This window comes from Typopeltis vanoorti, chromosome 23 (genome assembly GCF_054136105.1).
Source record: "Typopeltis vanoorti isolate ZY-2024b chromosome 23, IOZ_Tvanoo_1.0, whole genome shotgun sequence".
NCBI lineage: Eukaryota > Metazoa > Arthropoda > Arachnida > Uropygi > Thelyphonidae > Typopeltis > Typopeltis vanoorti.
This window is the reverse complement of record NC_143571.1, coordinates 65080231-65103497: the sequence shown is the minus strand read 5'-3', so window position 1 is coordinate 65103497 and position 23267 is coordinate 65080231. Positions and strand designations below refer to the sequence as shown.

The following is a 23267-nucleotide window of genomic DNA, read 5'->3' as shown; positions in this document are numbered from 1 at the left end:
CCCTTCAGAACACATGCAATTTACAGACAAAAAATACTAGTTGTGGTGGAGGTGGGCGGTAGATGGCGTTGATGGAGATGATTCATAGTAGAGGTTCGGTGTAGTGGTTGAGACAGTTGTAGGTGTCCTCCCGCGATGAGTCTTCGGACTCCTTGGAGGTATCAGGAATAATAATAATAATACTTTTGTTGACTTTTGCCAAGCTGTGGTATCTGTAGCCAGTTTGTAGTTGCTATTCAACCATGATTTGACAAATGGAGTTATATACCAATCAATTGACTCTTCTCCCAATAAATTTATGAGGCAGGTTCTTGCTTTGTGAAAATTATAATCCCTCAAAAGTATACACAAATTCCATTATCAGCAAAACAGACATCTGTTTAATTTTTGCCTGAGATGGTGCTTCTTATAGTAATGACCTTATTAGATTCACAACAGTTCTAGAAATATGAAATCTTATCCATAAGTCAGTCTCCCTGCACATTATATCTTGGGGGAGGGAGGCTGCTATATCTTTATAAATATTGCATGTAGTTGTAGTATAGTAATAGTAGTTTTGACATTTTTAAGATGAAACTGTTTAGACAGAGGTGTTGGACTCATTTACATTTATTAATTGATGCCATTATTAGCACGAAAAACCCTCCACCAGCATCGTGTCTCATAAAAATACTTCATAATTTCATAAAAGAACATTTATAAATAGGAATACTTTATTAAAAACTTTGAAAATTATTCTCACAACATACGATTGATAGTTGAGCTTATACTGCTATTAATGTTATTTTTTATCTAAAACTTATTAGGTGGATACACATTAGGTGAATATATATATATATATATCAGACTTTTTTTTTTTTTTTGATAAAAAATTAGTCTTCAGTAGAGCAGTTAAAATATCAGACAAATTTAGATTAAAGAATTATTAGGGTAATTGATATTTTGTACAATCTGTATGCCGTAGTCAGCTGGCCATCCTCATAAACTGTTGAGGAACCAATTAGAAATGTTACTTATTACAAAGCACTTTTTTAATCATACAGTTGTCTGTAATGCTTAGAATGCTGCTCAGTAACATTTTTAAAGTTCTAACATATAGAACTGTGTTGTGTCCAATTGTTTTTTATTTATATTTTTTCTAACCTAAACCTTCTTCTGTATTAACCTTATTCTATCAATATCCTACTGCCATTTATGTTGTATCCTATTCTTGTCCACACTTATTTTCAACCTTTGTTGCTTTATCTCCGTAATACACTATCGGGTAGCACGTGGTACCTCTGAGGGACAATGGAATTTCCTCAAAATAGAGGCAGTATCAGAGTGTCTAAGATTTGTCCCTCGTAAAACGCCAAGAAATTTATTTGTTTTGCTGCACCACTTAGCGCTATTAGATTATTAAACATTAACAACCAAGAGGTAATCTCTGGACAGTACTTAATGATACCTATCAACTCTGCAGACGTGGCCAAAATTTACTCTTTTCGAATATCCCTTTTAATATCCCGCATAGGTTCGCATTAATATTTTATAAGCGGTGCATCGGATTCCAGAAATCACAGAAAGTCTTTGTTAGAATCAAAAGCAAGGTTTATTATACTCAAAAGTTGATACATATAATAACACTAAATTAAATCCCATCTTAAGGGAGTTTCAGACAAGGTATATAAAATTCTAACACTACTATTACACTTATAAAATATTATACAGTAGCTTCCTAAAGTAAGAATTATATTAACCTTCGCTAATGCATTAATCATGTACTATTATCACAATCAATCTAAAATTCCGTAGCTCTGTAAGACTACACAAGATAACATTCATATCTTTCACAATCTCTTTATATTATGCCAATTCTTTACTCTAAACATATCCTTAATTTCATTCAATATAAAGGCGAACATTAACACAACGACAGATAGTAAGGTAAAAATCAATATTCTTCTAAAGTCCTAGCAATACAATCCTATCCTATAACATTAATGTTCCTTTTCCATAACATATTAACATGGCACATATTCTGTTAAACACAAACAAAGTTTGCTTATCTTCCCTTTTCGGCTCTTTAGTGCTTCGTAGGTTCACAGGAACAGGCCTTCTGTGGACGGCCAGACTTGCTTCTTCCCGCGGAGATACTGCCGCCAAGATCCCACGACTGGCTATCGGGACTCGTCCAACATCGAGGCACCATCACCCTCTGCCACCACGAGAGGGGAACACCGGAGATCGAGAAACAATAAGCCCTGTTACAGGGTTGCATGACCCTTATATTTTCTCTTTCCTTCTCGGCGATTCTCGCCCCTTTCGATTGCCGGCCGACTCACACTTGCTATTACGTCACGGTGTCCATTCTCTGCCCTGCTTATTGCACTTATGCTGACATGCGAGCCGCTCCTCCGCGTAACCTTTGGACTTGACCCCCCCCCCCCCCAACTGTTGAATTAGTGCTTACATTATATAATTCTTTTATACATATTTCATAACACTCTGCTAATGTTTTACACTTTCAGTATTGAATTAACCACATTCGTGAATGGCACAAAATACATACTTATTTAATCTTTTCATAACAGAACACACTTGATTTACATATACATAATACTTAATTTTCACTTAGAGGCAATTTACTGTATTTATCTCATTGTTTTGTTTGGAAAAGCATGTTAGATTGTGATAAGATAGGAATACATAATTTTCCACTCTATCACAATGTAACAACTGTATATTTAAAACTGATTATTTCAAAACATTTTTGCTTTGAAACAGATTCTCCCAGAGTAACAGTTGGGCCGTATAATCCATTAAACGTATTAGCAGACAATGATGCTCATCTAACTTGTTCAGCAACAGCAAGCCCCCCTGTGAGGACAGTACGTTGGATGAAAGATGGTCATGTACTGTCTGGATCTGCCAACCACACAATCCCTGCAGTTACACCAGAAGACAGCGGCTTGTATACCTGTGTGGCTGATAATGGAGTTGGAGAGCCTACTCAAACTAATTTGGAACTGTCAGTTTTATGTAAGTGCCTTTTATAAATTTATGTATAATTTTAGCATTTTATAAGAATTATGTTTTTAAATGATTTGACATAAATAATGCATAGTTGTAAAAGTTTTTACCATTTAGACTGAAATGCAGCAGATTAGTTGCTGAGGATGATATATAGATGTGCAATGTTCAGCTAAAAACAAATTGTTCATTCTTTGCACTGAATGAAGAAACTCAGATATACTGCAGTGCTGCATAAACTGAATAGGAATATCTATTCTTATGCTGATTATCCCCATATACATATTGATTACTACTTCCAGAATCGACTCTCTCTTTACATTGTGTGTCTCTAATCCTGACCCCCCCCCAATTTCCTTGTGTGATTTGCATTTCTTTTCTTACATTCTTATCTTTCATGTTACTCACCTTTCTTTTTTATTCACAAACACTTTGGTTTCACCTCTTGCTTGTTCACATCATTCTTTGCACTTTCTTCTAGCAATAATCTCTGCAGTTGATTCACACCAAATCCATTTAAATGCAATCCATCTCTTTTATACATTTCCATTTCCCTCTCAAATGCATTCCACATAACAGTGAACTGCACCCCTTACTCCTGGCACAGCTCTGCTAGCATTCCATTCATAATTTTTGCTTGCCATCTAATTCATTTATTGTCATACATGGTAACTACCCTTCCTACCATGATGCCTTGCTCTCTGCAATAATTTTATCTCCATCCTCATAATCTTCCTATACTCAACAAAATCACTCATTTCTACCATCATTAACTCCCTTGTATGTTTTTACTTCTCATTATCTAAAGCAACTATTACCTTTTTTTTTGTACTCCCTCCTGAAAAGCAAACCTGGTTCATTCTCTCATCTATCACACCTTTAATAATAGAATCTTCATACAGCACCACTTGAGTCATTCACCACTTCTTTTTTTTCCCCACTGTCTTTCATTTTGTTCTTTTATGTTCTATTTCTTCTATTCATACCCATAAATTGTTCCATCTCATTTTGCATATGTCTCATTTAGCATATGGTTAAAACCTGGGGCTTGAGGGAATTAGATCTACATGTTTACATATTATTATGCCTAAGCAGTATCCTTATTGAAAGAGATGATAATAAATATCCATTTGTTTTATATACCAAGACAAGCAATATTTATGCTTTGAAACCCTAAAAAGATTTGAAAATGATTCTCAGCTTTAGTCTGTGCACTGTGTTCAGAGCAATAAAATGTTCAGCATGAGTATTGCACTACTTAAGGCAAAATCTGAAAGCCCATATAGATTTGTGCCAAGGTTTGTAAATCACTTACAGAAGTTTTAAAGTGCAAATATCGTTTGCTTAGTTGATATATAAAATGAGTGGATATCTATTATCTTCACTTAAAATAAGGTTCATTGCTAAATTGGAGACACTTTTTAGACATTGAGGAAAATGATGATGATGATGATAAATTATAGTTATTATTATTATTATACCAGAACTACATCTTTTGTGTTATTTGGTTTTTAGATGGTCCTCGGGTGAGTGTAGTGCCTCAACAGGAAGTATCAGTTGGAACACCATTAACAGTCAAATGCAATGTAGCTTCCAATCCTCCACCTCATTTAATTCAGTGGTTGAAAGAAAATGATCCATTCTTTAGACAAACAGGTGATACATTACGAATAGAAGGTGCCTCTGTTGATGACTCTGGGAGATATATTTGTCAAGCTTCTACTACTTTAAGGCCATCTGGATCCAGTTTACAGAAAGAAACAAGTGGAAATTCAACAGTAGCTGTTAGAGTTAGACGTGAGTAAACTAGGAAGATATTTTTCATTAATTGCTGATTTAAATTTTCAAGTTAGATTTAAAAGAATATGTAATATATAACTGATATGTTTTTTTTTTAATTACAAATAGAATATTTTTTATTATTGTTTATATTATAGAAAAAATTACAAAAATGCATTCTGTTTGCAATAAAAAATGAAGATAAGAAGTAAATAAAGATGTATTATTTTACTATAATTCATACCTTGCCTAAACGAAGTTTTTCTTTGTTTTTCATTTCTGTTTTGGTCTTATTTTATCCAGGTAAATATCTTTTCTGCTGAAGCAGTTATTATCCTGTTGGTGATTTGAATAAACAACAACAATAACATGGAATGTACACTTCCCTCTCTTTTTAACATTATTATTGATTGATTATAACTCAAAGTATCAGTTGCAATAACCTTGTCATTTCTAGCGCTTTGCTATATATATAGCCTATCTGTTCTTTTGTTGATTATATGTATAAATTTTTGTTATGTGTATGACTGTTATTGTTATTTTATATTGTTGTATGATGATGGACTCATCTTCTTTTTATGCAGTTGGAGACTACAGAAACATAAATAAAAAGAAATACCTTAATATAGCAAAAACTACATTGCCAGTATGTAAATTTTAAAGATTATTGGGTTAGAAGGGTTAGACAAATACATTTTGTGTATTACAAAACTTGTTTGTGAATTTTAGGGAGGAATAACAGACTCCAGCTCACAGTGTTTATTCTGGATTTTATAGCACATATGCTAAAAACTAATAAGTAAAATAGAAAATATCAGACAATAACTTTTGTTATTCTTTACATTATTTATATAGCTGATGTGTTGACATATTACTTACAGATAAGCCTGGTGAAGCAGAAATCCGTCCTATACAACCACTAGCCATTGCCGGGCGCCCATTTACCTTATCTTGTTCTGCCGATCCAGTGGGTTGGCCCCTTCCTGAATTTCGTTGGTGGAAAGAAGGACAGCAGAAGACAGAGCTAGGCAGGAGGGCAAATTATACTTTAATTTCTGTTCATGTTAGTCAAGAAGGGAGATACTTTTGTCAACCATATAATCCACTTGGCCAAGGAGCAATTACTTCAGTATACTTAACAGTGCATGGTATGTATTTACATTACTGAACTGTTCTGAATAATTCAGTTTATATATTTCCAATCTTATTGCCTGTTTGGTTTTACCATAATATGTTTTATATGGCATAGTCAGTAATTATAGATGGATTATGGATTTTAAGGATGTTAACATAAGCTTATTTGAAATGTGTCAGTTATTCTTTTGAAATTTTAATAAATATAAAAAAGAATTCACTCGTGTTTTTATCATTAGGAATCTATGTCGAGTTACGATAATTTATTTTTAATGAAAGCACAAATCATTGTGTATAACTGCATAATTGTATATCTTTTGGCAGCTACTGAAACATATAGATACAGGAGGCTTAATAACACTTTCAATCAAATATTTCAATATGAATTATAACAAATCATCATAAGTGAACAAACAATTCAACTAATACAGTAGAGAAAGGCGTGATACAAAACATTAAAATTATTTTAAAAAAAACTATTGCTTGCCTATGATTTTAAACTAGGACTTGACAACAGTGCATTTTGCAGTAGAATGGCTTCTTACAGTGGAAGATTCAACACATTCTGGACTCTTAAAAGTTTATTTCTAAGAATCCTGATTCTGCCAGGTAATTACAGTTCATGTTGCTGGAATTTCTGATCTTTTTTTCAAAGAAGATACTCAAAAAAGTATCATTTATACTCATGTTTTTGTCCTATCAACAAACTTTACCTTCCTTGTTAACTTCCACTAGGGATGGCCTCCTCTTCCCCTTCAATGTGTTTACCAAGTTTCTGGTGATTGCTCTTAAACAGGATGTTCTGTTGAGAAAATACTACAGGAACATTAATCTTTTGTTATTTATAAAAAGCCCAACAAGTGGAGTTTAGCACAGTATGAAGTTGATACTGACTACAGAATCTTCTAAAACACTTTTATTACATCTTTGCCATTTTAAATTTGAGTGCTGACATCAGTGCCGTAGCTAGGAGGGGGCGGTCTGCCCCAGGCAGCACTTTCAACCTTTTTGAACTTTTGCAGTTAATTCTAAAATACAGTCTCGAGAACTCAGTTCCAAATATTGTAATACTGCTGCGAATTTTCCTCACAATTGCTGTAAGTGTTACTAGTTGTGAGAGGAGTTTTTCTAAATAAAATTGATTAAGAATTACCTACATTACTATGAAATAGACTTTGCCAATATCTTCGATTTTGCTAACAGAAAAGCAAGAAAAATAACATTTTAGAATGTTGAAATTAAAGTTTTACTTCAAAAATAAACATAGTGTTTTAATTTCTTTCCCTATATTTTAATACTACAAAAAGTCATTTTGACTTTTTGTAGTATTTTTGGTGTGTATTGAGAGGGGTGCAAATTCGGGGATCGCCCTGGGCATCAAAAGCTCTTGCTACACCACTGGCTGACATGCTACTACATCATCCTAACTTAAACTATAACAACTACCTTTCTGTGCCTGAAATTTGGGAGAGTCTTATTATTAGTTGCAATGTATCATGCCTTGCTCTCTTCTGTACTGTATTATACTAACATGTGACTCACCTCTGAAATCCATTATTGTTATTCTATCTTGTCGGTTGTCTGTTCACTGATGATTATTTGTTATGTATAGTTTAAAATATTTGATTTATTAATCTATTATTAAACCTTTTGTGTCCCATTAAAAACTTGTGTATAGCTTATGCAATATTTTTAATATTTTTTCCTATATACGAGGGCTGTTCAATAAGTAATAAGACTAATTTTACTGTCGCGAAACCACTCATCACAATATTAATTTCTGTGGAATAAAGAAATGTTGCTGTCTGTATTAACAAAAGAGGTTGATTGATGGCGTACACGGGCTGATATGCCAGAGTGTCACGTGACTAAACGCAAGCTTGTTTCGCCGTGCCTACGAGCCGCGACCAGTCGTTGAAATGGAAGCGTCCTTGGAACAGCGTTATGCGATTAAATTTTGTGTGCATTTGCAAAAATCGGCATCGGACCCTTTTAACATGATACGTGAAGCTTTCCACGATGAAGCAATGTCGAGGGCAAGTGTTTTTCGCTGGCATAAAACTTTTAAGGAAGGAAGGAAAAATGTGGAAGATCTTGAATGTGAGGGAAGACCTTCAACGTCCATCACAGAGATGATCAACACAGTAGCGATTATCAGCAAGGAGGATTGCAGAATTACAGTACGTCAGCTGCATGTTGTCCTGAATATTTCTGTGGGAAGTGTTCACTCAATCATGACTGAACATTTGGGACTGAAATGTGTTTGCACCCGATGGATTCCCAAACTCTTGACACTGGAGCAAATGCAGCATCGAGTGGATGTGTGCACAGAATGGAAAGAAAGACTGGAACAAGAAGGCAACAACTTCTTAAAACGCATCATTACAGAAGATGAAGCTTGGGTGTATCACTATGACCCCTACAATGAAACAACAAAGCAGTGAATGGAAGCATCCATCTTCGCCTACCCCCAAGAAAGCAAAAACTGTAAAATCGGCTGGTAAAGTTAGGACCATAATGTTTTTGGACCACGAAGGCATTGTTTACCAACACACTATAGAACCCAGGAATACTGTAAATGGCTCATACTATGCAGATGTTTTACGGACAATGGTACAGCACGTCAAAAGAAAGCGTCCATTGCTGAAGAATGGCTTCTTATTGCACCACGATAATGCAAGGCCACATATTGCTGGTTGTGTAGTGGACGTTTTGCAGAAGAACAACATAGATATCCTACCACACCCTCTATACAGTCCTGATCTCGCGCCGTGTGATTTCTGGCTGTTTCCTCAGCTCAAAAACCACTAAGAGGCCACCATTTCAAAAGCAACAAAGCATGTGTTAAAGCTGCAGAGGCGGTTTTGAAAGAACTCTCAAAAAACGGACTTTCACATGTGTTTAAGAAGTGGACGCAACATTGGGACAAATGCATCGCGTCTCACGGTAGTTACTTCAAAAAAGACCATGTAAATGATGACGATTAAAGGTAATCTGTTTTCTGTATAAATATAGTCTTATAACTTATTGAACAGCCTACGTATATATTCTTATTATTTGTAAGAAAAATTCTTAGTTCACTATTCATCATCATTCTAAGGGGCAGTCCATATCACTATATAAAGTTCCCTCTTCCATGTTTCCAGCTTTTCTCTTTAATAGGTTGGCCTGGTTGGCCGAGTGGTTAGCATATCCACTCTCTAGCCAAAACTCTGTGGGTTCGAATCCCGGCATGGTTGGTTGTGATTGTCTGAGAAATACTAGTGGTGGGCAGTAGGTGGCGATGGTGTAGTTGCAGTTCATTGTAGGTAGTGGAGACAGAGCTGTAGAGTAGATGCCCTCCCTCGATGAGTCTTTGGTCTCCCAAGAGGTGTCACGTAATAATAATAATTTATAACTTCTCTTCTAATAATGTATATTTTGGCTGTTATCTTCTTCTTTTCTCTGGTATCATCCTTTCTAATATGTTTGGTGTCCATTCATTTTGTCTCCAAACATGTGCTAAGAATTTCATCTTCCTTCTTGTGATTATCTTCAGTACTTGGCTCTTTTTCATTTCACATAAGATTTCTTCATTGTCATTCAAACCACGACATTCAAACATTGTCATAGCAATGTTTGTTTGTCATGGTTTTTCTTTCTCACCCATTTACTCCTAGTAATACTCTTCAACAGCACATTTCAAACTCTTCAATTCTTTCTAGTTTTCTGCTGTAATAATCCAAGTATCATAACAGTATTCTTCCCAGAAATTTTTACCAGCCAGGTGGAATGAAGCATTAGCCATGCATACAAAAATTTTGAATGAGTTAAAAAGACCCTTTTTCATAACAAATTAAAATAGTAATTTTATTAAAAATTACTTCAAACAAGGAAAATATTTTATATAGTAATTATAACAAACATGACTAAGATTTTTCTTATTTTCTCATTAAGTAATGAAAAACCTTGTAATGCTCACCAATTAAAATTCTATACATTAATTCTTCTCTTCTTCTTAGAAGTCCAGTTGTCAGCAGCTTTTTTGTAATTAAAATCTGTTGGATCTGGTCCCTCCAGTGAAATCAGCATCAGATTATTTAGAGTGCTCTGACTGATATCAGAGCACTCTGACTCATACAGGTTTTTATCCTTTTTAATGGAGAGAAACCCTTTCACATTCAGCTGTGCTCATAGGTATGGCCAGTCCAACAGCAGCTAGTTCTGAATTTGGAAAAGAGGAAAAGACTCTTTGAGCTCAGATGTTGTTGCTAATTTCAGCAGTATTTGTCTTGGATCTAGATTTTTGTATGATTGTGCATTAATCATTTTTGATGCAACTGCCCATTCTAGTTTAGTACTTTCATAGTTTAAAACTGCAGGACTTCCATTTTTAGAATAATAATCAAAAAGAATCTCAGAAGTCTCATGTTGTTCATGACTTTCTGCATTGAAAAGTCTTGAAAAGCAGGAAATGATTGGCATATCTGGAAATCTTGCTTCTAGGTGTTTAATAACTGTGCTTATGTATTTATCATATATTATAGTCTTAAACGTAATAACATTAGAATCTGAATAATCAGTGTGAAGGTCTGACCATTCACCTGAAAGATGCTGATGAAGATTTTGAAAATGACTGCCAGGAGTGTCTTTCAATTCCATGATGGATAGTTTTCTGGCTTCTAAGACTGGCTCTATTTCACTTAACATCTTGCCTTGACCATGATCTAGACAAGTTAGGTAAATGCGGTAACACATATGAAAGCATCATTAGTGAAGCTACGAAATTGTATGTTCTGATATATTTACTTAAACCTTCAGCTGTGATATCATTCCGTTCAGTGGCCTCCCTTTCCAATGCAGCTATAACACTCCCCATGCATTCTCTTAGAGACTGTATTGCAGAATCATGAGACAGCCATCTAGTGTTACTAGCCATTTTAACTTTAATCTGAGGACTGTTCATTATATATTTTGGATTTGGGTTAAACCAGCCATCCTGACTGAGGAATTTTGGAAGATGAAAAACAATTGCCTTAATATATCATTAAACATGATTAAATAAGGCACTTCAGCAGCTGCTTGGGCACTAGCAAGAGCCAGTCAGTGGTTTACACAATGACAGTTGACCATGAGTCCATCTGTTTTATCTTTGAGCAGTTTTGCAACTCCCTTTTGCTTTCCAATCATGACAGTTGCTCCATCAGATCCTAGGCCCACCAGATTACAAGTTTTTAAGCCTAGACTGTCAAGGGTTTCAATTACTTTGTTAGTTATAGTATCAATGATATTGCAAGTTGATACAAATCTTGACCTCTTTTCTAAGTTGACAAAAACATATTTAATGTACACACTCAGCTGTTTTAAAACTGAGATGTCTGTAGTTCATCACATAAAACACTGAAATAATTTGCAGAATGTATATTTTTCAGTATTTCAGATCTAATTTCTGATGCTAAAATATCAATCAACTCTTGCATTATTCTTTCTGAGGTATAATGTGCATTTTTATTATTAAATTGCATTGCTCAAGCAATTTTTCAAATAATGTAGGATGTGGTGACTCATTTTTTGCTAACCAATACATAGATCTTAAAGCTTCCAGAAAAGCATCTCTCTGCAAGTTATTCAAAATTGAAATTGATTTTTCAATTTGCTCTATTCCAGTTTCTTCTAGGATACATTTTTCAATTATATCTAAACAAGAATCAGTGTGTAACTTGCTTTGTTCATCGTCAACCAAGTTTTCTTTTCGAAGTCTTGTGCATGGCATAGTTACCCAAGTCACTTCCTTGTTTGTGGGTCGTCTCTTTCCATATTTCATACATGTGGAACACATCATTCCATTATCTTTCACCACTAACCAATGGAATTTTTTAAACCACTCACTGTTAATACCCGATAAACAGTGTTTAGATGCACGTTTTACATTTGAAAGAGACTCTACAGAAATCGACGATTATGCTGTTGGTTTGGGGTCTTCGCTACTATGCTTTCATCTTTCTTAAAATAACTTAAGAGTGTGGTTTTCTGACTTGACTTTTTACTCATTATGGAGTAATTTAATAAATACAAAATATCATTGTTATTAAATTAATCAGAACAAATCACTGAATTGTGCACTGTCAGTAATACCCGAGACACATAACACGCTTTATGTCACAATATTACTATTTATAAGTATTCATTATTAGGAATGGGAATTGGTATCACTTGAGACTGATGTCATAGTCCCCTCGAGAGTTTTGAGAATTCCCTGCGATCACAACTATATTTGATTTGCAGACTTATTTTCTTTTACAAAATAAAATATTAAATACTTGACTCACAATCTTCTGACAAAAACCATTATTAAGAAAAATAAATGTAGATTTTTAACATTGATTTTTGCCTTCAATTAGAATTTGCTCAAGTTAACATCAAAATTATGACTCTTTTGTAAAAGATCTTCTTTGCAACTGATACTGTTGTACTCGAGATCCTGATTTTTGTTGTCTTCTGCATATGGATTGGTGTGCATCAAAGTGAATATCCAAAACTCTCAAGATTGGCTTGCAATGCAAGAAATTGAGCTGGTCTCATGAGTATCGAGACTCTCCGGTTCGATTTTTCATCACTATTAATTAAAAAATGTCTTAAATTATTTTTCCGTTCTTGCTCATTATTTAGCCATGTCAATTCACAACATTAATTAGTCAGGTGGTCAGTAAAACCAGCCGGGTGGTTTGCCCATCCAAACAAATGTTTTTAAAAATCTTTTCCATGCATCTTTACTTATCTTTCCTGTAGTAAATGATCTGCTTTCTTTAATACTGTGTTTTTTTTTTTTTTTTGTCATAGCGATTTTTTTTTTGTATTTCCAACTTACATCATCCATCTAAGATGAATTGTTCCTTCAGGATATATGAAGGATTTTACTTGTTTAATGTTCTTACCTCTAATTACTATTTTATATGTTTTATTTTGTTCCTTTGAACCTGTCACCATTATTTTAGTTTTTGTGCATTTAAGTCCATAATTAGATAAAACATCATCCTTCCTAAATATCTGTTTTAAATCCTGTTCATTCTCAGCTAATACAACTATATCATCAGCAAAGTGTATCATATATATATATATATATATATATATGCACTCCACCTTCATTTACCCCTTAATTCTTCCTTTATTAATTTCATTACATTCTTTGTATACAGGTTGAAAAGTATGGGTGATAATGCACAGCCTTGTCTTACACTTTTCTTTACTTCTGCAGTTTCTTCATTTTCCTGTATCTTTATTTTTTGGTCGGAATACAATTTCTTAACAAGCCTTCTATCTCAGTCAATTCTGTTTCCTTCAATGTTCAGTTCAGAAAGCTTATTCCATTGTATATTATTGAATGCCTTTTCCAAATCTATAAAAGTTGTAGTCTTTATAGATTTCTTCAGTCTGTTCTTAAAGCTAGTATTGCTTCTCTAGTTGCCTTACCATTCTGGAATTCAAAGTGATCTTCATCTATATAACATTCAATTTTTGATTTTATTCTGTGTTTCACTATATAGAGTATAATCTTTGAAGCAGCATGATAAAGTATTATGGACTATTATAAAGTAAAATTACTTCATTTAATTTATCTGATTATGATTAGCTATAAAATTAGGTTATTGTACCCTGTAACAACATAAGTAGAAAAAAGTGTGTGGTGAATTCTTCTTTTATAATATTCTCTGTTGATATAAATGTAATTCATTGCAATACTCCTTTTTTTTTTTTTGTAGTAAATAATTTCTTGTGTTTAATTGATTTTTTTTTAATGTAATCTGATAACCAAAATGTAATTCAGCAGTTAAAAATGTGATTGAATGAAATGTTATTCCATGTGGCTTTTATTATTTTTCTTTCAGAACCGTCTGCTATTGCCATTCCATTGAGACCTCAAATAATAAAAAAAGATGGAGACAAGAATTTTAGCATCACATGTAGAGCTCGAGGCAAGCCTAAACCCCGTGTACGGTGGCTTCAGAATGGACAAGAAATCTCTGAGGCCAGCGGTTTATTCAAGATGGTTTCAAGTGATAGCATTGAAGGCAATAATGCTTTCATTGTACAAAGCACATTATCATTTGCTGGTCCAGGAAGGAAAGATAATAATCTTTCTCCTGGAGATAGAGGCCGTTACACATGTGAATTTGAAAATGGTTTTGGAGAAGTGGCACGTTCCGAAATGATGCTCAGGATTGAACGTAAGTTTTGTTTTCACTGTAAATATATATTTCATGTAAAATGTTTGTAGTTAATTTAACTTAATTATGTTAATTATGAGTGGTCACTGTTGATAAGGGAAACATAATCATTACATTTTCTGAATATTAATGAAAATGGAGTTTAGAAATACTTGCCTTTTGTGCTAATTCTTATACAAATAAATTTATGAAATGAATGGGTTGCTACAGTAAATACAGTAATAACTTTATGAGAAAAGCATTACTTTTCTCATAAAGTCCTTCCCTTAAAAAGGACTTTCTATGAAATTTATTATATTGAAATGAATAGCAGTGCTTTTATAAAATGCAGAATTGTTTATTGGATATTAGTGGAAAATAGTGTTTTACATGTTTTCACTCAGCATTGTAAATTTCTAATTCTCTAAATCCCATCTCTTTCTTCAGAGAAGCTTTTATTTTGGATACCAAGTATAGCCCTTTTCTGATTCAGAATGAATAAAATTAGAAGTTTGTTTGCTTATTCATTCTGATAAAGTTGAAAAAAAACTTTCCTTTAGTGTTACACGATGATCAGCATTCATTTTAGATAAATTATGGACTCTACAACCATATTATAAATAACTATTTTAATTTCTCGACGTTTCAACCTTCATATTAAGGTCATCATCTGGAGTATATACAGAGACAAGCTGAATTACATTTCACACAGTATGCTAAAGAGACAATGATTGTCTAAAGAGACATCACATATGGTGAGTCATATGACTTGCAACCTCCTCATGTCGAGATGGATTAGTGGATCAAAATAATTGGATACTAGTGCTGGGAAAGAAAAACATATATCAAAGAATTAGAACTTTCTGAAGATCAACAATCAAATTAAGACTTTGATGCTGTTTGGTCAGTTGATAGGAAGTTGGATATCATGAACAAAATTGAAAACACTGATGCATCATACTAAATCACTCTTAATTTAGAAAATTAAGAGTGATTTAGTATGATTCCAATTTGATTATGAATTTTATTATCAAATTTGTTATATGGTCTAGAAAGAAATCCTACCGAACTCTGTGTGTGCACGCGTGCGTGCATGCTATTATGTAAAAGAATTTTTATATTGAGTTGTATTAAATACAGTATAATGTACATATTTCCTGCTTTGTTTTTAATATGTTCTGCTTATTGTTTTCCTTTTACTGGTTTTATCTGTAGATGCCCCTCTAGTGAGGCATACTTACAATAGAGTGGCCTTTGAGGTGGGAGAAATAGCTGTGCTTCAATGCAAAATGCAGGCTTATCCAAGTCCTACCTTTGAATGGTCTTTCAAAGGTATTGTTTTAGATGAGTATGGGAATTATGGAACTAATGTAACAGATCTTGGTGAAGATATTTATGCAGGAATATTATCGATTAAGGATATGAAGGATGATGATTATGGAGATTATACTTGTCGAGCTTCAAATCAGATCGGTTATGATAAGAAAACAATTATAAAATTAGTAAGAAAAAGTAAGTATTCTTTTTATTTGTTATTAATGAATTTGAAAATAAACTAAGACATAGAAAAATAAAGGTATACTTATTAATTTGCAGAAATACTGAACCTATTATAAATCTTTGAATATTATCTAATAATAGTTGCCATAATATTTTAGAAAGAAAGTTATAAACCTCAACCAGTACAGATGTTGCATGCATAAATAATAATCATATATATATATATATATATATATATATATATACTCCAATCAGTTGAGTATGGTTAAAAATAAGATGCCTGATAAACTAGAAATATGTTCCATGTTATACCAATGGGTCGATAATTTTGCATTATATTTCTTATAAAATTATAATATAAATTGCCCACTATGAATGCTGTGGCAAATAAGATTTCAGTAGGCATCCTGCTCTGCCAGTTATAAATTGGTGCTGAGTTAGGAAGGTGGTAGGATTCCTCTCCTGGAATTATGAACTTTTTCATTGCAAAGAGCACATAGTTGGCTAGAAAAATATAGGGTTAATTTTAAAAACATCAGAATTACATGTTGTTGCAATTATTATTGTTATATATAGGCACCTCCAAGGAGTTACTCATTTAGGTTGTTAGGGACATTTCCTTGTATCTATCATGTAAAATCCTCTTATGAACTTGTATATTTCTGTCATATCTCATCTCCTCCTTCTATTCATAAACTTTGAAAATCATGTTCTTTCAATCTATATTCTTTAAACGAACATTGAACTTTACTGAATTCAATCCATTGTTTATGTTGTACCTTGTGATTAACCATCATCACTACTGATGATGGCCTGCAATATTCAGGCTTCAAATAAAATAGTATTATATTTATATATTTATTTAGAAATATTTATTTAATTTATATAATCAAATCACATATTTAGTGTGATATTGATTATATATTATTATTTATTTATATTTCTATTCTTTCTTTTGTGTCAATCTTGTAGGTCACCCAGATGAGCCCACCCAACTTGAAGTAATAGAAGTAAATTCTGATAAAATAACTTTAAGGTGGCATGAAGGCTTCAATGGTGGTTTTTCAAATACTGAATACCTTGTTGCATATACCAATCTTCATAATGGCCAAAAGAAGAATGAATCTTGCCGCTCTCAAACGTTATGTCAAATTACAGGTGAGTTTAATAAGAATTACATTTTTGCTATGCTTATTTAATAAATAAGCATAGCAATATGTAAACGTAGCAATAAATAAGCAGAGACCATTGATATATTTAGGGGCAGAAATCAAATCTGCTACTGTGTTTATGTATGTGTGGTTTGCATCTGTAAACTGAAAGGTTGGAAAATCTGTTTTCATTAAGAAAATGAAAGTTATGCCATTGTAATTCTAAAGGATAGTAGGTTGAAAATGGCTTCTAGATGAGCATTTCACAAGCTGTATATTAAATTACTATTAAATGAAATACATAAATTATTATTTTTTTGTTGAAAATCTATTTATTAAAAGGAGAGTTTAGTTATGTTTCATATAAATTTGTAAGCATACAACAAGAACATTTACTATATGTTACTTATTAGTTATGTGAATTATTCCTTACTTTTTGGTGCCTCTGTATTTTTATTTTAAACACAAAACAGAAAATAAAAAAGACGTTGTTGGCACCATAATCTTGTAGTCAGGGCATAAGCTAGTCTAGAAATGCAAAGTTATAATATTGACCAGCAGTAGACATAATCTTCAAGAAGTACTTATAATCATTTCTTATTTGTTAGTTTAAGTTGAACTTAGTTGTTTGTGGTAGTCAGGAACCTGCTATTTGATATTAACAACCTGTAAGTCAGTCAAAAAATAGTAGAATAGGAAAAAGATATTAATTGCATTTGTCTTAACTTCAGTTTTTGTCCTGATGGTAATATAATGCATTTTGTAATTAACACCTCTTCTTGTTCTATTGCTGGTGACTTTTAACCCTTAAATTTGGTTACTAATATTCAAATAGTTTCCTGTCCACTACTGGGGGAGAACCAGTAGTTCAAAACAATACTGTCTTTTAGCAGAACATTAAAAATGAAATTAAGAAAGATGCTTAGAATATGTTTTCCAATATTTTATCGCAAAGAAATAAATATCACATAGAATACAAAACTATTTTTTTATTTTCTTGACTAGTTATGTGAAAATGCTTTTGTTTTGCTTCAACAGGATAATTTCATGAATAAACTGGAAAACTAGAACACAAGTAATAATAGTTAGCATGCATTTGCTATTATTATGCTGGTTTGTGGGTTGCTGTATATTACTGGTAGATATGAGCGTATCATGATGAATTAATGAAGACCAAACTTGATGTAAAATCATCCCTTTTTTTTTTTTTTTCAATGTAGAGGATGTTTTATCATTTCAGCTGATTCTTCGAATGCTCTTCAGAAAAAAAAACAAAAAAACAGTAATCTATGTGGGGCATTTTTGTTGGTTGCCATACTACTTGATGTTTTGTTTCATTTGTTTGTGCTGCCAGTCCTGATTTGTGTCTTCTTTCATTTTCAATGTCTTTGAAATTCTGATCAGCATAGAAATCTTTTTCCATTGGGTAGAAGGCAACGTTTTAAATTTTGTTGGCAAAGCAACCTTTCTATTTTGTTTTTGACTGATTGTATATATGAGAAAATCCCTGCTTCTCTAAAGTCTTGGTTTTCTTGTTCATCTGATTGTTTTGAAGGTTGAAGAATTCAAATCCTACAAAAAGTGGCTACACTTTTTTAGTAGGATTGCACTCAAGTATTGCCACTCTTGGTTCTTCTTTTAATGGAAATTCTGTAGGTCCTATCACTTGAACCTACAGAATGATATTTTTAGCACCAGAGGGTGATGAGATGTGGTGTATAGGTAACTTCCTATGTTTGTTGGCTTCCTATAGGCTGAGAAGTTGAGTGTGTTATGTTCAGATACCTCAACTAGTGTATCAAAAAATGGTAAAGACCTGTTTGTTTATAATTCAACAGTGAATTTAATTCAAGGATGAAGATTAAAAAGATGATTTATATAGACTCCTTAGAGATTAAATCTCTTATTGGTTCAATATTATAACTTAGCATTTCTGTGATTATTAATTCATACCTTTTAACTGTAAGATTACAGTATGAATAGCATCTTCTTTACTTTATGCTGCTTGCATTTAAATTCAAAACTGGATGTTTCATAGATTATTTGATGTTATGTGGAATTTATTTGTCGCAGTTTAGGAATTCCCAACAGTTATTGATTACTTATTCATCCTGTCGATCTGTTATTTTTTTTGACATGATGCACTTCCTGTGATAAGAAATCGACCCAAAGCTCCCAGAAGTTTAAAACCTTATATGAAAACATTTCTACATTATTGATGAAATATATTTTGATATATATTATGCATATTTATATATATATATTATATATATATTTTAGATTATATATTTTTATATAATTTTTAATTGATCATAAGTATTTATGTATATTTATGTTCAAGTTTTTTTTTTTTTTTTTTAAATAGGACTTAGTCCAAAGACTGAATATGCATTCAAAGTTCTGGCTGTAAACTTGCAGGGTCATAGTCCTTATTCTGAAGAATTGACCGTTACAACAAAAGGTATGTTTGTTTATAATTTATTTTTAAGGGAAAAAGTATTAAATATATAAAAAAAAAAAGCAAAATGGGAAGGGGGGGTGAATTCTCTAGTTATTCACAGATGCAGAATTAAAACAGATAAATAAATTTATCTATCTGAATACAACAAAAAAAAAAGTAGATTTATTTTGTTTGGCAAGTCCTAGCATGTTTTTTAGTATATCTAAATATTTTGGGGTACAACTCAGAATCAGTGCTTTTATTATAGTCATTTGTTGAGGTGAGTGACATTGCATTGTATTGTAAGATAGATTTAATTAAATTTGAACATTCATTGTATGTGTTGATAAAAATATGTTCTGTAAGGTTTGGTCAGTTTTCCCATAAAAACCTGTTATAACACAATATAACTAGAAATACTTTCATGTTCCATTGTTAACTAGTCTTACCATTTCTTCCCAGAATAGACAGGAGTCTCCTAAAATTTCATCAGCTCTCATATTTTTTTCAGGCTGGGAAGCCTGAAAAAAATATGAGAAAAACTGATATTAAAATTTAGCATACAGTTTAAACAAGCGATATGTATTTTCAGAAAATCCTGATGGAGGAATCCTATCAGACATAGATAAATAGGAATGAATGAATAGTGGAATTATGGTTGACATCTCAAATGAACAATAGCTATCACAAAGTACTTGCATTTTTAATGATATAAATTAACTCATTAAGAATAGTCTACATATGATAAATTATTAAAATATAACAGGTAATTTAAAAATAACAGATCATCATTAGGGAAGTGTGACAAATTCTAAAGGTAGAATAGGCAAGAATTGATTTCATATTTGTGGTACAAGGTGTGAACTAGAAATGGTAATAGGGCATTACTAATGATGAACATTAAAACCTGCTAGCAAATAGAGAAGTTATAAGGAGCCCTCACCTCCCCTTCTCACCTTGGCCAATTACTATTTAGAACACCTTAAAGACTATGTTCGCCTCCATATATCATCAGCATTCATTTTGGGTATTCTACGTTAATGACATCTCTGCAATCTAGCCACCTTCAACAGATGTTCTGATTCTCTTTCTATCACAAATCAGCAACTTACGTCCCAATAAATTGATGGAAAAAAGATAAAGATGGGGAATTAGCTTTCCTTAATGCTCTGGTCTTTCACTCTCTGTTTAGCACCCTATTTCATTCCATATATCATAAAGTGATCCTCACTGGTCATTATGATCAACAAGATTTCATGTGTATCATCACCCTTTGCAAAAAAAAAAAAAAAAACACCTTGTCAAACAAACTTTGCTCAGTAGAGCTCACTTTATCTGTTTCATTCTCTATGACTTATAAGAAAAACTGGAATTGTCAAAAGGATTATACCTCTAAATGGTTTAGATATATAATCCTTCTTTTTGATGGCAATATGCATAAAGACACTTACAGTGAATGAATGAATAAGGAAATTATAATTGCCATGTCAGATGAGCAAAGGCTATCAAAGTACTTGCATTTTTAATGAAATTTGTGATATAAATTAATTCATCAAAAATTGTCTAATGATAATAAATTATCAAAATATATAAGATATTTCAATCTAAAAATAACACATCACCATTAGCTTCCTGTAACTTTAACATTGAGTATAGGGTTCTAATACTGTAACATTACTGGTATCTCGAAACTAATTTCAAGAATCCTGAGATAATAGTAGTAGTATAATTTATTCCTTGGTGAATGTTAATAAGATGGAATCTTTTTTTAAAGGAAAGCAAGTAGACACAATGTTGTATTTTCTCATAATTCTTAAGAATCTTGAAAAAATACAATCAGGTGCTTTGTGAATGCAATCTTGCATATTTTGGAAACAAACCAGATGTTCAGTTGAGAAGAAACTTCAAGAACACCAATCAATACCACATCCACTATAAAAAAAATCCAGTGAGTCTGATTTCGTACAGTGTGGACTTGATATAGACCACAAATCCCTTGGCAAAACTATTCTTATATTGCATGAATTACAGTTATTTATTTTTGAAAAGGCTTCAAGGGCTTTATTTTTGGCATCAAGAGAGGAGTAATTAAATAGTCTAATTGATTTCTGTCAAATGGTATTCAGGATTTTGGGAGAATATTTTCCCAATAATGAGAGCAGTATTTTCTCCTTCTGAAACTGAGCTTTATTGAACTTAGCAAGTTTTTTTTTCTTTTTTTTTTAATGAAAAGTAGCATCTGAAGCAGAGGAGAAATTCTAGATTTTCTTTGTATGTATTATGTTTATGTGTAGAAAAGCTCAGTGTTATTTGTTTTTTAAGATGGAAAATTTCTTGAATGATGACTTGAGTGATATCAAGGTATAAGGTAAGATCAGACATTTAAGGAATTAGTTGTGTATATTGAAATCTTTTAATTGCATGATTTCTAAAATGGGAATGGAATGTACATTCAGAGAAAGATCATAACATACAAAAAAGAAGAAAGTAGACCAATGAACAAAACTTTCATGTACTCTGATATTATTAGAGAACTTCAACTTAAAAACATTCTACCCTTATGTTCATTGAGTAATTGACTAGTGAGAAAACTGGACACTCAATTGTAAAATACAGGAAAAATGAGGCATTACTCTGGAAAAACTATAGAGTGGGTGCTGTCTCAGGAAACCTTGTACCATATCAGAGCAGATGTTCTTGAGGTTAACAGTAGCTGTTTTGGTTTCTCTGATCATTTTGTAGTACAACCGAAGATGGATGAACCTAAACAAGAAAGTTTCTCATGTGGAATTGTTGTGTAGAAATCTATACTTTAGGTTGCTGATTAAGGGAGGCTTTTAGAAGTTAGTTAATAGATTTTTTCATTATTTTTGAACTTTTAGAAAATAGTTCTTTGTATTGAAGATGATTCAGGTCATTGAGTAGTTCACTTGTACAATGGAATCAAATAAGTATTATGTTAAATGTCAAGACTTTTTTTTTGTCTTCATTGTTTTTAAGCACTCATCAAGATTTGATTTATAAAAAGTACATTTTTCATACAACTTAGCATGTTACTGATATTTCTACATGTTTCTGAGGAGAACCAGCATTTCTTATCAGAAACATGTTGGTTCATATAAAAACAGACCAGTGAAATACTTAATTGAAATCACTTATAAAAGACAAATATATAGTCTCTTAGAGACCTTATCTTTTAAACAATGCAATACTAAGGCAGCTTGTTCCAAAGATTGTATTCTTGTACGCTTTCTGTGAAAAACCTCGTAAATCTTCAAAAGACAAGCATTATTTTCTTCTTATAAAAATGATATAAAACAAATAATTAACATCATAATTATTTAGCCTACTTTCTGAATAATGAATGATTTTTCCTTTCTCTCACCTATCTGTTAAATTGATTGTAAGATAATCACACACACACACACACACACACACACACACACACACACACACACACACACACACACACACACACTTGCTATTTATATAAAAGATAAGTTTAATCTATAATAGTTGTTGTAGAATAGCTATGGAGAGATCTCATAGTATTTTCTAATTTTGTCCTGGAAATGCAAAAGGAGGTTCATCAGTAGAGAATAATGCTGGATGCAAGTGCATGATTTGGAGTGTAACTAAAACTAAGCATAACAAAAAATATCATGAGGTACACTTTATGCCTATTTTAAATACCACTTTACTTTGGCAACAAAATGTTTTTAAGGTTAGATGTTGCTTTCAAATTTGAAAGTTAACTTTCTCATATTCAGGGTGATAATTTGCATCTGCAGAATTGGAGCCAAGCTCTGCTTGATGCGACTGGATAATTATCTGCACCATCTTTTCTTGCTGAGAGAAACATTATTGAAGTTGGTAATGCCAGTTTGTGGAGCAAAATCGACAGCTTGCATAAATCTTTTTGAGGGTCACAGGACCTTCCTGAGAGATTGTGATATCATTTTTGTCAGCCTAGTATAGATTGAAGGCTTTTCTTGCAGGCATTTCCATTTTTCCATTCACCAACTGTATTTCATTAATAACAGACTGATTTATTTCACAGTAAACTAT

At 32.4% G+C, this 23267-nt stretch overlaps 1 protein-coding gene across 1 annotated transcript in view; it reads left to right on the top strand.

Moving 5' to 3' along the window:
- Nucleotides 1–23267, top strand: part of LOC150093920 (cell adhesion molecule Dscam1-like) — a 418036-nt gene that overhangs the window by 361347 nt on the left and 33422 nt on the right. Inside the window, exons 4-10 of the mRNA XM_090412761.1 lie at nucleotides 2767–3021; nucleotides 4528–4809; nucleotides 5673–5939; nucleotides 13791–14129; nucleotides 15324–15620; nucleotides 16581–16766; nucleotides 19125–19220. Coding sequence (XP_090268887.1) covers nucleotides 2767–3021; nucleotides 4528–4809; nucleotides 5673–5939; nucleotides 13791–14129; nucleotides 15324–15620; nucleotides 16581–16766; nucleotides 19125–19220 — 1722 coding nt within the window. The remainder of the gene's footprint in view (nucleotides 1–2766; nucleotides 3022–4527; nucleotides 4810–5672; nucleotides 5940–13790; nucleotides 14130–15323; nucleotides 15621–16580; nucleotides 16767–19124; nucleotides 19221–23267) is intronic.